The 17,158-nt window shown below is 38.2% G+C and overlaps 1 protein-coding gene across 1 annotated transcript; it reads right to left on the bottom strand.

Annotated features, from left to right (window-relative positions):
* Positions 1-8,563: 8,563 nt before the first annotated feature.
* LOC126515077 (olfactory receptor-like protein OLF3) lies at positions 8,564-9,496 on the bottom strand. Its single transcript, XM_050164428.1, has one exon. It carries the CDS (start codon positions 9,494-9,496, stop codon positions 8,564-8,566), a length of 933 nt encoding a protein of 310 aa, XP_050020385.1.
* Between the last annotated feature and the right edge of the window lie 7,662 nt (positions 9,497-17,158).

The raw sequence follows: 17,158 nt of genomic DNA, 5'->3' as shown, positions 1-17,158 counted from the left end.
TACTTCTTTTAAATGAAATGGAAAAGGCTGTTATGGGGTGGCACTTTTGTATATAATCACCAGAATAAAGGTTGTATGATGCTATTTCTTTCTCTGGAATATGTTGCAGAAAGATTTAGTATTATGAAATAAGTTCAAGTCCCTTGTTTAGTTCCTTCAATTTGTTTCTACAAAAAAAAAAAAAAAAGAAAAAAAATGAAAAGATAAGTTGGTAAAATTTCCCAAGGAGATGCCTATACAAATGACAGGCTAAGCAAATAACCCATCCCAGTCTCCTTCGGGGAACAAATAAGATTACTGGAATTACTGACAATCACTTTGGTGTATCCCAGGAATCAGCATCACTTGAAAAGCCCACCCAGCATGGGTGGTGGCTCAGAAAAGCTGAAACAAGAGTTTGCTATGCAACTGGCAGGCACTTCCCCTAAAGGACTCCCTTTCCCCTTTGCTATTTTTACTGCTCATCTAACCTTGGGGCAGAGTCTTGTGACTCATAAATTCCTTGTGAGTTCTTAGAAGTTTCTTGTAAGTTTTGTGAGCTTTTTCTTCTCCCTACCAGGAAATAGTTCAATTTGGAAGAAATAGCTATGAAACCTGATAACTGCTTCTTGAAAGAGTATATTTGAGGGACAGAATCTTGGTTCCTGGCAAATTTCCATCAGTTAAGAGAACCAAGATTTCAGGAATCCTGGTAGTGCATTCACTAATCCTAGTACTGAGGATGAAAAGAATGGAGTAAAGGCCAAGTCTCCCCAGCAGTTTGAACTCTTTGCCCGAAGTCTGAGGTCTTCTGTCACTGTGACCCTTAGCTGGTGATCCCCAAGAGCACGATAACCTTTCCTAATAGTATTTTACAACCGTTGCAGCTATGCTTTATAAGAGAAAAGCTTCCACATAAATAGAAAACTGTGCAAATGACTAATAACACACAGGTTTTTTTTTTTTGCCTTAGTGTAGATGACACCTGGGTAGTTAGTTTGTCATATTTCAACGGACCCAGAAGCAGAAAGAAATGACTTTCCTTGGGAGAATTATTTCTCAGGCCGGTCTGGCAGTTGAATTATACTATATGAGTTGTTTTGAATATGCAGAGATGCACAGGTGTCTCTGTAACATGGTGACTGTCATTACTTAATGTATTCCAAGGGAAATGTTAGTTTTATTTTTAGTTTTAGAAAAAAACTTCCATGTTGCCAGGTGTGGTGGTGCATGCCCTTGATCCAATCACTTGGGAGGCAGATGGATCTGAGTTGGAGGCCAGCCTGGTCTATAGAGTGAGTTTCAGGACAGCCAGGGCTACACAGAGAAACCCTGTCCCCACAAACTGAAAAACAAAAAGGAGAGAGAGAGAGAGAGAGAGAGAGAGAGAGAGAGAGAGAGAGAGAGAGAAACTTTCATGCTGATTTCCAAAGTTGTTGCATTAGTTTACCCTCTTTATAACACTTAACAAGGATTCCCTGTCTCCCATTTTCTTACCAGTGTTGATTGACATTCGTTTTCTTAATGGCCAGCATTCTGACCAGGGTAGGCCAGAATTTTTTGGCAAGTTGGATTAGCATTTTCTTGATGACTAAAGGTGCTGAACATTTTTTTTTATGTATTCCTATGACTGTTTATAATTCATCTCTTGAGAATTATATGTTCATTTTGCTTTTCCATGTTATTATTTTTCTTAGGTTTCTGAGTTCCTTATACATTGTATGGAGCACTCTGCTGTCACATGTATAGCTAGTAGAGATTTACTCCCATTCTATGGAAAGTCCTCTTGGCTAATTTTTTTTTTCTTTGCTGAACAGAAGCCTTTGACTTTCATGCAATCCCCCTTTTCCCCATTATTGGCTTTATTTCTCGTATCTACACATTGACTTCCTTTTTATTTAAATATCTTTTACTTATTTATGTGTACAGATGTTTTATCTCCATGCATGTCTATGCACCATGGGCAGAATTGGCTCCACTCAGAAGAGAGCACTGGATTCCCTGGGACTGGACTCACAGACAGTAGTGAGCTGCCATGTGGGCACTGGGAATTGAACCCATGTCTTTTGTAAGAACAGCCCGTGCTCTTAACCACTGGGACATCTCTCCAGTCATTGAAAACACTTTCAATAATGCCTTTGACCAATTTTGAGATTATTTTTGAACAGGGTAAGAGACAATATCAAGATTTATTATTCTGTGTGTGAATACCCAGTTTTCCCAGCATCTTTTGTTGAAGAAGCTGTCTACTCTCTAATGTGCGTTTTAGTCATCTTGTCAAATATCAGGTTGCTGTAGCTTTACATGTTTGTTTCTGGGTCTTCTGTTCTCTTCCACTAGCTTATAGATGTGCTTTGCACCAGCACCATGTTGCATCTGCTATTATGATTATTAATATAGTTTGATATCAAGCATTGTGATATCCTCATTATAATTCTTTTTGCTCAGGACTTCTTTGGCTATTCTATAAATAATATCATTGGAATTATGATGCAAATTGCTTTGAATCTATGGTTTACTTTTGATAATAGGACTATTTTCATAATATTAATTCTGCTGCTTTATGAACATGGAAGGTCCTCCCATTTCCCAATAATTTCTCTCTGAAGTGTTTATATCTTTTATTATAGAAGTATTTTACTGTTTAATGTGTTTATTCCTCCATATTTTTGTAACTTTTTTGAGTGAAATATGAAAAATATGAAGATTGGAAAAGAATAAGGGTAGTGAGATTCAGGATATTTTGTTAGATATTAGTTACTTTAGAAGGACACAGTAAAGGAATTTCACAAGATCTCAGTCTGTTTGCAGATAGACACCAAGCCTTGCTGGAATATAATAAGCTGTCAATAGAATAAGAATGTGCACAAGTAAGTCATCAAAATCTCATTTGCAACCTGTAATGCTTTACCAATAGCTACAATTGCTCCCATGCAGAGAGGTAACCAATAGCAACAGGAACTACCTGCTAGCTATGATAGCTAATTGACCATGTCAGTCTCCATGTTGCTGAATAACTCCTGATTCATTCTTATGTATTTCATGAACAAAAGAAAGTTTGGGCATTTATTTTCAGGATGACCTTTCAGTAGGTGGACCAGGCAGAATCTCCTTTGTCTCCTCAAATATAGATAGTATCTGATTCCTCTGTCCAACCTTAAGTTTCAGTTCAATATGAGTTAGGTAATTCATGTAAACATTGAACTATAATGAAGAAATACAGGATCTACTTTCTGTAGTATCTTAGAAATCCCCTTAACTGACTTTTGTTTGAGGGAGAGGAAAGGATTAAGGGAGATGGTTGGGGATTAAGATTAGTTCTTATTTAAATCCACGAGGCCCTTAAAACCTTTATGAATGAGTTTCTGCAATGTGTGCAACCTTTGGCATGGGGATGCCTCCTGGAAAGATGAATCTCAACAGTGAGTCATCTCTCTACTTTAACTGAATAGCTCCTTCTGAAAAGGTTGCATCAACCTCTAACACTTTGGGAATATACATGAAATGTCAGCTAGACTTGTGGTTTAATAGTCAGGTATATTGTTGAGTTTCACATATGAATATAAGAGTTGGTAACAGTGTAAAAGTCAGAATCAGAAGATTAAATTGTCAATATAGAATGGATGGATATGGGAATAACAAGGCAAGTGGGTATCATTATGTATGGCTCATAAGCCTTTAAAATGTCTATATACTCCTACATTTATTTTCTATCCAGGAAGAGTAGATAGCTGTTTTATAAAAACTGTTATAGAAAATAGTAAGCCATGGATTTACATAACCTCTAAGAATAGACTTTTTCTTTCATCTTCTTCATTCAGAGGGTCCTATTAAATGCTGAGTGAGATCCTCTGTTTTAACTAACCTGATTTTTCTAAAATGGAACAAAGTGATTTTTTTTCTGAGCTAAATGAACTTTATTTACCAAAACTCATATTATTTTAGACTGTGGTCTGGAGTTTGAAGATTGTTTTGAATGTAAATGTCTTCCCTCAATTTGGAATAACATGGTGTTTACTTAGAGAACTTCAATAAAATTTCAACTACATGCCAGTGTAGGCTCCATGCCCAAGAGTAGTTGGTTAACACAAAACAATTTCTATGCTTCTTTTGCTGGACTTTTTTCTCTGGTTTGTTTTGTTATGGAACATTTTGTCTTGCTTTTTGTTTTGTGGGGTTATTTTGAAAGAGAGAGAGATATAAAGAACTTAAAGCTGGGTTACTAGGAAGATAGGAAGGATCTGGAGATATTTGGGGAGGTAGAAATGAAAATATAAAATATGACACAAATTTAAATGAAAAAGAAAGCATTCTTCAATCAAATTATAGTTTGAAACAGAACTATTAGAATCAATGAGTTTGTCAATAGGTCCTAACTGCAGAGGAACTGATTAGGAACTCAGAAGGGTTGTTTGCTATCATGAAGTCCTTACCACTGAAATATTCTTTATTTGGGGGAAGGGGAGTTTGAAAGATACTAGGGAAAAGAGCTAATGTAGTGTTATATCAGTTAGGGTCTTGGTAAATTCACAAGTGAGTGAGTTGTTAGTATCAGCAAAAATCCTCTTTAGTCCATCAGAGCAACACCATTGAAAATAACTGTAGAAGGATGCAGGGTGAGAACACTTTAAATTCCACACAAGAGACAAGCACTAAGCATTTCACATGAGGCACCACTGCAATGAAAGAGAGGAGTGTCAGTAAAGGCATGGATTTGTAAGTGATGTAGACCTCAACATAAGACAATCTCTACAGTCTTATCTGTTAAGAGAAGCATTACCTAACTCATTGATTTGTAGATGTTACCTGAAAAATTGTATATGCTGCTGAAGAGCTGACAGGGCACAGTACTCGTCCAGTTCCCATGAAAACAGCAATATGGGAGAAAGCTTAATAGAAACCTTCCTGAGAAGAGCCGCTTAAGTGAGACAAGCTGTTGTTCTCTTAGACATTCACAAAGTGAACAGAAAGAGCAAGGAAGAAACTGCTGTGGAGGGAAATGAAAGGCAGCCAGGACTACTAGGAAGACACATACGTATGGACTCAGCTAGGGGACAGAACATGCAGGACAATTAGGTTTGTGGTGATATCTTGTTTATACAAATAAAGCTTGCTTGAAGATCAGAAGGGCGGAGCTAACCACTAGCTAATCAGTCTGGAGGTCTGTACAGACACACAGGAAGTGATATGGCTGGGTGGAGAGAGGAAGTGACAAGTCAGGAGGAAACAGGAACTCAGTCTCTTTTTAGCTGGGAAGTTGAGTAGGTAAAGTGACTGGTTTGGCTCCTTCACCTCTCTGATCTCTCAGTATTTTCCCTTATATCTGACTCCAGGCTTTTATTAATAGGTCTTTATTAAGACCTGTTAGAACTTGTGCAACATAAGTCATTGTAGCAAATAAGATTGTTTCTGCTAATAGCAAGTGACGATCATTAAAATATTTGTGCCAGAGAGAGTAGCAAACAGGATGAACATATACATTGCTAAATATTGACATATGAATTATAACTGAAGATAAGTGAACTTTACAGAGTTATTTTATTGTAAGAAAGAAAACCAAGGGCCTGGAGAGATGGCTCTTGGGCTAAGAGAACTTGCTGTCAAGACAATCTTGGTTCCCAGGGGTCACATGATAGCCTACAGCTGTCCATAACTCTAGTTCCAGGAGATCTTGATGGCCCCTTCTGACCTCTGTGAGAAGCAGGCATGCACTTGGCATAAACACATACACACAGGCAACACACTCATACACATATAAATAAATATATAGATAAATAAATATCTGTAAAAGGAAGAGAGCAAACTGAGTAACTGCAGCCCGTTAACTTCAGAATCCTTCAGGACTGAGGCAGGGCTTGCCTCACTAACAGACATATTGACTGGTGACTGGAGGAAAACAACAGTGTTAGAGTAGTGATAAAACAATCCTCTTGGATACAAAGCCATATTTCTTGTGTGTAAAGATCTCATCTTCCTGTTAGCAATAGAATAAAATAAAATGATAGATCTAGGAAACAGACTGTAAACTATCTCTGTGTTTATATACAATTGAGAAAGCCATAAAGACCCAGAATGATAATAGATGTTTGCAAATATCATTCTTCCTTTTCCAAGTGTTAAATATTTGCTCCTATTACACAGAATTTAGCTTTTTAAAGCTATTAATTGGCCTTTAATAGCATGTAATACATTAATACTAATAGCCTTAAATATACAGCATAATAATAACTGAAGTCATTTTCTAATAAAAATTTAAATAAGATATTACGAAAACACTTTTAACATAATATTTGTATTAATTCTTTGAAGATTCCATACACAAGATTCATTTTGATCATATTCACTCCCATGGTTCTTCCCACATCTACTTCCACTTCCCTCCCCCCGATTTGTGTTCTCTCAAAACAAAACCCTACTGACTATAATATGAAAAGCTGTTTAAACATTCATTTAGCATGTATGTGCACAAATAAGTGCATATGTGAGTGAGTTCCTGTATTATGGCATTCATGTAGGGGTCATTGATAAAGTCCATTTTCTCCTTCCACTATGAGGTTCTGAAGATCAGTGTCTGGCAATAAGGCTTGATGGCAAGCCAGGGATCCTTTGTCTGCTGAGCTATCTTGCCTACTCTGAGAAACATTGAGAGAGTAGAAAGTAGTCTTACCTAGATTCTTTTTTTTATTTTTTTATTTTTTATTTTTTAAATTAATTTATTTATTTATTAAAGATTTCTGTCTCTTCCCCACCGCTGCCTCCCCTTTCCCTCCCCCTCCCCCAATCAAATCCCCCTCCCTCGTCAGCCCAAAAAGCAATCAGGGTTCTTAAATTTGGAATGCTTCTATATTGTAAAAGTATTACATGAGACGTCATTGAACAGTGACAAAATTCCAGGGCTTTAATGTTTTAGTCAGTAATATTTATCAACTTAACATTATACACAGTGTGTTTGACAAGACCCTATGTTTGTATGGCACAAAAATAAAACTTTTGCCTTGCAAGATCATAGTCTTTATATTCCAAAACAGCAATCAGATGCTTTTTTCATTGGAAAGCACGCACACACACACACACACACACACACACACACACACACACACAGAAAAGAGTAAATGTTGGAGTAGGAAACGGAAAAGATAGTAACCACAAAATATCTACAGTTTTATGTAGGAATTAATATACATATAAATTTAAAATATACATACAATATGAATATAATATTTACAATAAAGTAAGATAAAATATTGAGTAGAGACTATTTAAGAGCAAATGAGGAAGTCTGGAGTGAATTAAAAGAAAGCATGCTTATATCATTCAGCTTAGCATGAGCTCCAAGTTATTTCCCTAAATTGATGCAAAAGTAAAATGCACCCTTCTATAAATTTCTCCAACTTTCAAATCACTTTGGGTTACATTATAAATAAGTTAATATTACAAATTTTCATAATTTGTTTCACAGCCCATGTTCCTACTCCTTAACCCGGACACACATAAGGGCCCACATACATAAACACACAGACGTACACACACATCAATTTTGAAGATTTTATTTTTCTTTCTGACCACATATACATGTAGCAGGAGTGGACGTGCTGTGCTTGTGAGAGCAATATCTCTGGAGCCGAGAACGGGCTGTTGGATGCCTTAGGACTGGAGATACAGGAAGTTGGAAGGCATCATGAGTGCTAAGAATTGAACTTCAGTTCTCTGCAAGGGGCCTTCTGAGTCATCTCTCCAGCCCCCTCAAACATAAATTTCACAGAACATTAAGTCAGCATGAATTCTTTGAAAGGATATGCTTTTCTCAGAAATTTTCTTAAGCTATCTGAGAAAGATTCCTAATTACAAACTCTAGAGAACCCACTTCATTCTTACAAGAACTGAAGTTACAAAAAAGAAAAGTCACGCATTCCTGCTGTTTATTTATAATTTATGGAAAATTTTATTCTTTGGCAAAAATTATCAGCACTGGGCCCACATCTCAATAAGCTCAGCTGCTTATGTCCATAACTTCTGAAGGTGAAACAGAGTGGGTTGTTCTGGGTTAGTAAGTAGGCCTTTGAGTTAACTGACAATTTGGGGCACCTAAAGGAGGGAGAAGCATGAGCTGTTCCTGTAACTGCTGGTGGGAGGGCATTTAATGTAAATTGCCCCAATGTTTGTAGCCACTCTGGAAGCTAAGTACATTTCCATATTTAGCCAAACAGTATTTCTGACATAAAATAGTTCAGTAACTTGCCAGAGAGCACAGCTGATAAAAGGCAGAACAAGGATCCGAGTCCCAGCGTATCTGGAAAAGCTGAGTCTCATCCTTTCTTCAGTAATAGACTGACAAAATCCAAGTCATTGTACGTCAGAGGGGACAGGATCTCAAGGGGCATCACATAGGTAACTGACATGCAAGTGTTTGGTATTGTTCTGTGATGAATCTTATTAAGCATGTGTAGAAGCTTCTTTGATCACGATGATGTGAGTACAGTGATCAGTTTTCCTCACTGAAGTGTAGGAGCTCTACCTACATTTATCACCTCTCTGGTTTGATTTTGACCATAGATGGTCCAGACTTCTTGAGATCTTCATTCTTTTACCTTAATTTCTCTGCAAGTTTCCTAAGAGCAGCCATAACTTCTTTATTCCTCAAGCTGTAGATCACAGGGTTCAACATGGGTGCCACCACAGCATAGAACAGAGCAACCATCTTCTCCTTCTCCTCAGAGGAGGCCGACCGTGGCCCAAGGTAGGTGAAGATTGTGGCTCCAAAGCACATGCAAACCACAGTGAGGTGAGAGGCACAGGTCCCAAAGGCTTTGTGACGTCCCTGCGTAGAACGAATGCGCATAATGGCAATGACTATACGAGTGTAAGAGAAAAGAACCATGCCACAGGGAAGCATGATTACCAGAAACCCTGAGATGGCCACCATGACCTTGTTGAAAGAAATGTCCACACAGGCTAGCCGAAGCACTGCGAGGGTCTCACAGGCGAAGTGATTGATGACGTTGTGACATAGAGGAAGACGAAAGGTGATGACTGTCTCCATCAGTGAATTCAGGAAACCAGCCACCAAGCAGCTGGTAGCCAGCCCCACACACAGTCCTCCATCCATGATGACAGTGTAGTGCAACGGGTGGCAGATTGCCACATAGCGATCGTAGGACATGGCTCCCAGGAGGAAGAACTCAGAACCACCCAGTGCCAAGGAGATGCAGAGCTGGAGCACACAGCCGTTGAAGGAGATGAGCTTTCGGGCTGAAACCAAGTGGACCAACATTTGCGGGGCAATACTATTCCCGTAGCAAAGGTCCACTAAGGACAGGACACTAAGGAAGAAGTACATGGGAGTGTGAAGCCTGCTGTCCAGCCTGATGAGGAGAAGAATCAGGGAATTCCCCACAACTGTTATGAAGTACATGGCAAGGACCAGAGCAAAGAGGAAGACCTGAATGCCCCAGTCACTGGAAAACCCCAGTAAGATGAACTCACTGACCCATGTCTGGTTGGCAGATTCCTGACCCATGAATTTCAGGATTGGAAGGTATTTTTCCAACCATGCTGCTAGCTGACACTACTAAGTTTTAAGGTAATCCACACTGAAGGCCACGATGAGCTGTAATGGCGCCCCTGAAAATTAAGGAGAAAAGAAATGAGATCATCCTGATTCAAATTATTGGAACACCATTTCCTTTCCTGAACACCAAACCTTAAAGGCCAAAAAATTAAGTAGTTTTAGATTTAAAAATCTTATTTGGTTTAGTATTTATTAATGCTTAATACTTATTATTTCACCTCTCTGTGGTCAGAAAGGTTTCGTGAGCAAGCCTTATTGATGCCTTCACAGTAGAAACCATCCATAAAACCTGGGGTATTTTAAGTGATCTTCTTATGTATTCAATCACCAAGCAATATACACCTTCACAGTAGAATGCATCCATAAAACCTGGGATATTTTAAGTGATCTTATATATTCAATCACCAAGAAATACGAAGCTTATTTTATACAACTTTGACTTTAATAGTGTCAGGTAGCGGGCCTCTATGCCACCCACATTATATATACCACCATTCCAGGCAATGCGCTGCAATTCCAAATATCAATTTCAAGACTCAGGTGTTACATAATAGCAAAAAAAAAGTCCCATATGTCTTCAAGGTGGATTTAATGAAGGGTCCAGTAATGTCGTGTTCTTACTGAGCAATAATATTTTGCAGTGATGACATCATTCATTTCCACTTGAAAGGGGACTCATTCTTTCCAGTGATAAGAGAAGAGCAGAAGACACAGCACTAACCATAGAACATATATTATAGTGACGTTTCTCACCAGCTGTGGTGACTTGTGCTTGTAATATTAACACTTTGGGGACTGAGGCAGAAGATTTGCCATGAGTTACATGCCAACCTAGGTTGTTTGTTGAGTTCCAGGCATCCTGGGTTATAATATGAGGTCCTATCTAAAAACACAGTAAGAGAAACAAAATTATCATGCTGCTTTTTAGACAGTTGGCTTTGAGCAGCTTATTCAGTTTCTGGACATCAAAGCAGAGAAGAGACAAAATACACAATCAACCAGCAGAACCGAATGGGCAAAAACACCTGCAAACCAGTGTCCAGAGTGTCCTCTGGGAAACTTCTGTGACTCAAAAACAAAAGGAAACACAAAGTAATCAGAAATTATTATCAAATGATTACTAAGAACCCAGTGGGCTTTTCTCTGGAGATAGACAAATGGCCAACAGGAATGTGAAAATCGGCATTGCTGTTAGGGAAATGCCAATCAATACAAGGAAACATCTCAAACTACTAGCAACTTCTGACTCCACAATGAACTTTCCTTCCTGCTTACAGAAGGGAGAAAGTGACTTATTAAACAAGAATGAAGATTATGTCCCATGATCTCGAAGAGAGTCCTGTAACAGTACACTACAGTGGATATCCCAATAGTTTCTACAGTCACAATGTGACTGACTACAGGAAGGTGCCCAACACAGGTGTCTCTGTGATTGTGACTACTTTCAGCCTAGGAACTTTTGGAATGCTCATTAGATATCACATCAGTTACAGGTGGTTAGGGTACCTAAGATTAAGTAAAGCACAATATTACAAAAACGGCAATGGTCACTCCTTTTTTATGTTTCTCTTACACTTTCTCTTTATTTTATTATTATTATTATTATTATTATTATTATTATTATTATTATTTTTGGTTTTTCGAGACAGGGTTTCTCTGTGGTTTTGGAGCCTGTCCTGGAACTAGCTCTGTAGACCAGGCTGGTCTCGAACTCACAGAGATCCGCCTGCCTCTGCCTCCCAAGTGCTGGGATTAAAGGCGTGTGCCACCACCGCCCGGCTACACTTTCTCTTTATGTTTAAACTGTTTTTTATAAAAATTCACTGCATTTTACACAAGATAAAAGATAATTTACTCTAAAACCATTATACTAGGTAAGGAAAGACAACTGATGTTTACAATGTTTTCTTATGAAGATGTAAATCTACACTTACCTCTCTAATACTTCTGAGAGAGCCATCAACAGCCGAAGAAAACACACTACAAAATACAGATTAATACAAAACTCATCCATTCTTCCAGCCTACCTTGTTCCTTACAAATGGCTCCTTTCTCATAACATTTTCAGAAAATACGTGCTGAGACCTGTTGTTGGGTCTGTTTGTTGATCAAGAGAACTTTGCAAAAATTAATTACAGCTAACCTGTCTAGGGGTCATTAGTTTATACCTAAAGATTTGAAATGCGTTTCTTTAATGTGGAAATGTTTTCCCTTTTCCCTTTATGTTATCTTTCCTTCATTAGAGAATGGCCCCTGACATCTGCAATCCTGCTATTTTAAAATCCTTTCACTCTCTCTTACATAGAAATGTATGAGTATATATTGCTACCAACATCGAGTTGAAATTATAGTTACTTTTGCTTACTGGTTAGCCATAGGATTGAAACAATAATTTAAAACACAAATAAAACATGAACCATACCAGTCTAGGATAAATGACTTTTAGAGTGTTTGTACTGTGGCCTGTTCTTTGAAGGAATAGCAATAATTCTCCCTGCATTGTCTATTATACAATAAACCATCAGTCTGCTCTAGTTAACCAATAGTCCTTCTACCAAGCCTCCATATACTCCCAGGTTTTTACACATGGAAAGACACATATATATATTAAGAATGGCTGCATCTGAGGGCCATTCCACAAAAGGAAATCCATGCTTGGTACCTCCTCAATCATAGTCCCAAATGCTTGACTTTACTACGCCTTCCTAGCTAAATTGATAGGGCATCAAACTACCTTCCAGTATCAGTGTTGATACCACAAAGACTACTCTCTGCCTTAGCCAGAAAAGCTTTTCATTGCAGTGAATGTAGACTCATGGCTGCACAAGATGCTGGGAATAAAGTGCCATTGATTTATTCTTCAACAAGATCTTTATAAGGCTTGGGAATATTGCAAAAGATGGTACAGTGAGAAAATAAAAACTGGAAGATAAGGAAAAAGGCTACTGGATGCCACTTTCTAAACTTACCATGGCCACAGTAACCATGAAACTCACAGTAGCTGCACCTGCTGGTACTGGGCTCACATGTGTCAGCTTCACTTTCAATCAGCCAAGAATGCAGAGGAGGCTCAGGCAAACCACTGAACTACTGGCAACTAACAGAATCCAGGAAGTGGGGAACGTAATTCCTACTGGTAAACTGGAAAAGTTTAATGGATAATTCCAAACCTGTGGTCATGCAGAAAACCCTAGTTAAACTCTGTGGGACACAAAATATTAGACAAAGTCGTGAATATGGGAACCAAATCTGTAGGGGAAAGAAAGCTTAAGGGGTAGGAGACAGAAAAGAGATGTAGTAGAGGCAGTAAGCAGAAAGCATTGCATACTTCTATGAAATTGTCAAAGATCAAAATCTATTAATAAAAAGATAAAGGAATGATTAATTGCTTATTTATTTATATTATTTATGCTTCTACAATTTGGAATTACAGCTATGAATATTAACAACCAAACAAGTGATGCTTCCTCAGCTATCTACAAAACATTTTCAAAAGGAGAAAATTCATTTAAAGCCATATTGTCTTTGCCCAATAGTGTAATCGTGAAAGTGTACTTCCCAGTGATATATACATGATCTTTTATTTGACCAAATTAGATATGTTTTACTTCTAAAAAATGATTGTGAAACCAAGGCATCTGAGAGATGGCTCAGAGATCAAAGCATTTGCTGTTCTTGCAGAGAACTGAGTTTGGTCTCCAGCACCCACATGCTGGCTTTGGACTGTAGGTAACTCCAGCTCCAATAGAGAATCCACCTCCCTCTTCTGACCTCCAAGGGCACTGCATCATAAGTGCATATCCCTTCACTCTATCCTTGAGAACAGATTTGCAAAAAGCTAAGCACAGATCAAAGCAGGAATGCTGAGTAAAACACACAGAGAATACAAGGCAAAGTACAGAGACTGGGTGTGAACAAAAAATTAATAATAATAATAAGTTGCAGTCCTCTGTCTCTGGCCATTGCCCCCACAATCCCGTCCAGCACCTGTCCAGCTGTCACACTATCATTTTGCACCATTTTTTTTTGTCCCAGAATACTTAGAGAATGAGCATTAAGAATTACACAATCATAAGAATGACAGACCACATTTTATTTCAAGTAGAAACACATATAGTTATTATGTGTATGTGTACATAAGTGCATGTTGGTGTGTGCTTGTACGTTTGAGGAGGCTAGAGAGAAGCCTCAGTTTGTGGTCCTCCAGTGCTGCTCAACATTTTTTTTTCATAGTATCTTAATGAAATCTGGAGTTCATCAACTACTCTGGGTTGTCTGGCCAGAGAGTCACCCCAACAGCCACTTGCCATTGCTTTCCAAGCCTTGAAACTGTAAGAATATTTTAAGATCCATACCAGCTACATACCACTTTTGACCTACAAGGGTAGACACTTCCTAGAGGGGCTACATGACATTCTGATCAGCACTAGACAAGGCAGCTGTTGGAAATATTTTTAGAGAGAGTTGGCTACTAAGAGGCTCAACCCTGTCACAGTCTGTGAAGTCTTATATCACTGGCTTTCTGACTTAAAGAGCTAGAATCTAGTGTCTGAGGACCAATGTTAACTGGAGGACTGTTCTGTCAAGACACTGTACTTTAAAGCTTGAAGAGGAAAGGCTATCAGTTTTAACAAACCAGTTTTGCAATTTAATGTTAATAAATGAGTGCTAAAGTAATAAAAATTCCATAACTTACCTTTGGAGAGCTCAGCAAGCTGCCCTATGCCTTTGAACGGTGGCAAACCTGAGAATGCTTGGAATTTGAAGACAGTGACTTTAGAATAGGTAACTTTCTCAAAGTTTGGGAAGGAAATCTCCAGGGGCCAATTATACTTTGTTTATTAAATGTCTCTTCTCTCCCATCCTCCCATATCTGGCTACTTCTGCACCCTAACACCCTAAGCATTTCAACTTTGCAAATAGAAGTTTGCTGCCCTTGTCCCTGGAGCAAGGCAAGGGACCTGCCAAAATTTAATTTCTCAAAGGACCAACCTCTGTTTTTAAGTTGTTTTCACTTTAGAGGGTTCATACTCTATCCAAGATGATGAGAATGCAAGTGTGGGTAAAACTCTACTTCTTCATTCCAGCTCAAGTATCTCTATCCTCCTTTGTCCAACAGGTCCAGTTCAGGGAACTAAGGAGATCATCTTTCTGTTCTCTGTGCATAAATTGATAATGTGAGGGTGAGCCGTGAATCATTTTATTCTTATCCCTCATAATATGTTACATACTCTTGGTCTGCTCTTTGTGTCTGGGGTTCTATCACCACATTCATCAACTTTCTTAGGATATTGATCCTTGGCTGTTTTTTTTTTTTTTTTTTTTTTTTTTTTAAGGAAGACAGACCAGACCAGTTCATGGTTTAAAAGTTAATAAAATTTACTTCTCTGTCTTGATAATTAGAGTGCAACAAGCTTATGTGGTATGCTCTAGTGAAGATGGTAAGTTCTGTGCAGTGAAATCCACAGAATTGAGAAACTTTTGTCCTTCCTCTTCCCTCGAAGAGTAGAGGCTTCCATGGGCAATATTTTTCTCATTGTCTGTTCTGCAAACTAGGGTTGTTCCAGGAAATCTGAAATCTTCAAAGTGAGGACTAGGCCATCCTCTCTTGGCCATTGATCCAAGAACCATTCTCAAGAACTTGCTCTATAGATAAGATAACGTCTGCACAAAAAAAAGGCATTGTACTAGTGCTGGACCTGGAGAAAGAGACATAGAAACTGGCAGTCAGTCCAGGGTCATAAAAACAGAAGGAAGGAGAGAAGAACAGAGGGAAAGGAAAGAAGTGGAGAGTGAGAAAAGTGTCTCCCTATTTCAAAAGTACCCTTTATATTTTCCCTAAAACACTTTCTTTTTTTAAAGTATATTCTTTTGTTTTATTTTTCCATTCCAAAATTTACACTTCGTCCCCTCCTCCCATTCCCCTCCCGCTCCCCCACTCACTCTCCTCCCTCCTTCTCCCTCCTTAAGAGAGGGCAGGGAACCCTGCCCTGTGGGAAGTCCAAGCACCCCCCCCACACACACACACACATCCAGGCCTAGGAAGCTTTGCATCCAAATAGACTAGGGTCCCAAAAAGCCAGTACATGCAGTAGAAACTAGTCCCAGTGCTTTTATCAATGTCTTCTCAGTCAGCCCCCATTGTCAGCCACATTCAGAGAGTCCCATTTGATTGCATGCACATTCAGTCCCAGTCCACCTGGATTTGGTGAGCTTCCATTAGAACAGGCATACTGTCTCAATGGGTGGACCAACCCCTTACGGTCCAGACTTCCTTGCTCATCTTTAGGGTTAGCAAGAGACTTGGCTCTAGAGGGGATCCCAGGTGTCCACGGGGATGTCTCCAGCCAGACCCTAAAACACATTCTATTTATAATTCTCTTTACTGTGTGAATTTATCATATGATCTTATTCTTTTACTATAATTTAGTGATTGCAGGATAGATTCCAATTACATGAAAAATGAAGCCAGCAATTAACAACGTGGGCCTCATGAAATTACAAAGCTTCTATACAGAAAACCAAGTCATTAATTAAAGTGAGAGCCTACAAAGTGGTATTAAAATAATTTCTAGCTCTTTATCACACATAGGATTAATAAGTGGAATATACAAAAAATTTAAAAACTAAAAAGAAATCAATGTGATCAATAAAAAAGGCTGATGCTATTAACAGACAGTTCTCAAAAGATGAAATACAAATAGCTAATAAACATACAAAAATAGTCAACTTTGTCATCTATCAGAAAAATATAGATACAACTACATATAATGTAATAGTTCTGGGAGAAGAAGATTTTGCTTTCTTTAAAATATGACATAACCCCTGGGAGACTGACCACAAACCAGTGCAGGTACCATTCCCCAAATTATCAGGAACATAGAACCTGGACTCTGTGCAGGAAGAAAAAGAGGAAGAATAAATTCCAATGTTGAGTGAGAATAGCTAGAAGCATGGAGAGGGTAACTATGGGAGGAGTTGGGAAAAGGACACAAATACTATTAGAGTACATTGTAGGAGATTCTCAAAGAATTAATAAAAGTGTTGTTTAAAAAAATCTTTATTATTGTGAAGATCTACAATGTTGCTTGTCCGATTTCAAATTATTTTGGCTTTTTTTTTAAACCTCCTTAATAGCCATTCATGGCCCACATCTTCATCTGTCCTACCATCTTTGTTGCTAACAGGTCAAAAGCTTTTGGATTTTATTAAGAGGTCACTAGTTTCTGTCAACACAGCAGAAAATACCATTAGATGGCAGAAGCCTGTAAAGCAGAATTTGCCACTTTGTTACAATCTATCTACCTGATATTTCCACAAATGTATTTTAAGGTGCTTGAATTATGACTTTCTTTTTGTTTATAACTGTAAAACTTTATAAAATTGTTTCCACATTGGAACATGTTATTTAGCCTAACCTAAATCTGTGTTCCTGGTCTGTGGTCATGCATATATACTCGAAGAATAAATTATCTCTCATTCCATATAATTTAAGAACTGTGCTTTGATTGACAATAACTTTTCTTTCATTAAAAATTTATTTATTTATTTATTTATTTTTGTTTTTCGAGACAGGGTTTCTCAGTGGCTTTGGAGCCTGTCCTGGAACTA

This window comes from Alexandromys fortis, unplaced genomic scaffold, assembly GCF_014885135.2.
Source record: "Alexandromys fortis isolate MF-2015 unplaced genomic scaffold, M_Fortis_MF-2015_v1.1 scaffold_133, whole genome shotgun sequence".
NCBI classification, from domain to species: Eukaryota; Metazoa; Chordata; class Mammalia; order Rodentia; family Cricetidae; genus Alexandromys; species Alexandromys fortis.
The sequence above is the reverse complement of the archived record's forward strand: the minus strand, read 5'-3'. Positions and strand labels throughout refer to the sequence as shown.

What these genes read in the sequence shown, in the direction of transcription:
- LOC126515077 (XM_050164428.1), bottom strand. Translation starts at nt 9,496, where the DNA reads ATGGGTCAGGAATCTGCCAACCAGACATGGGTCAGTGAGTTCATCTTA.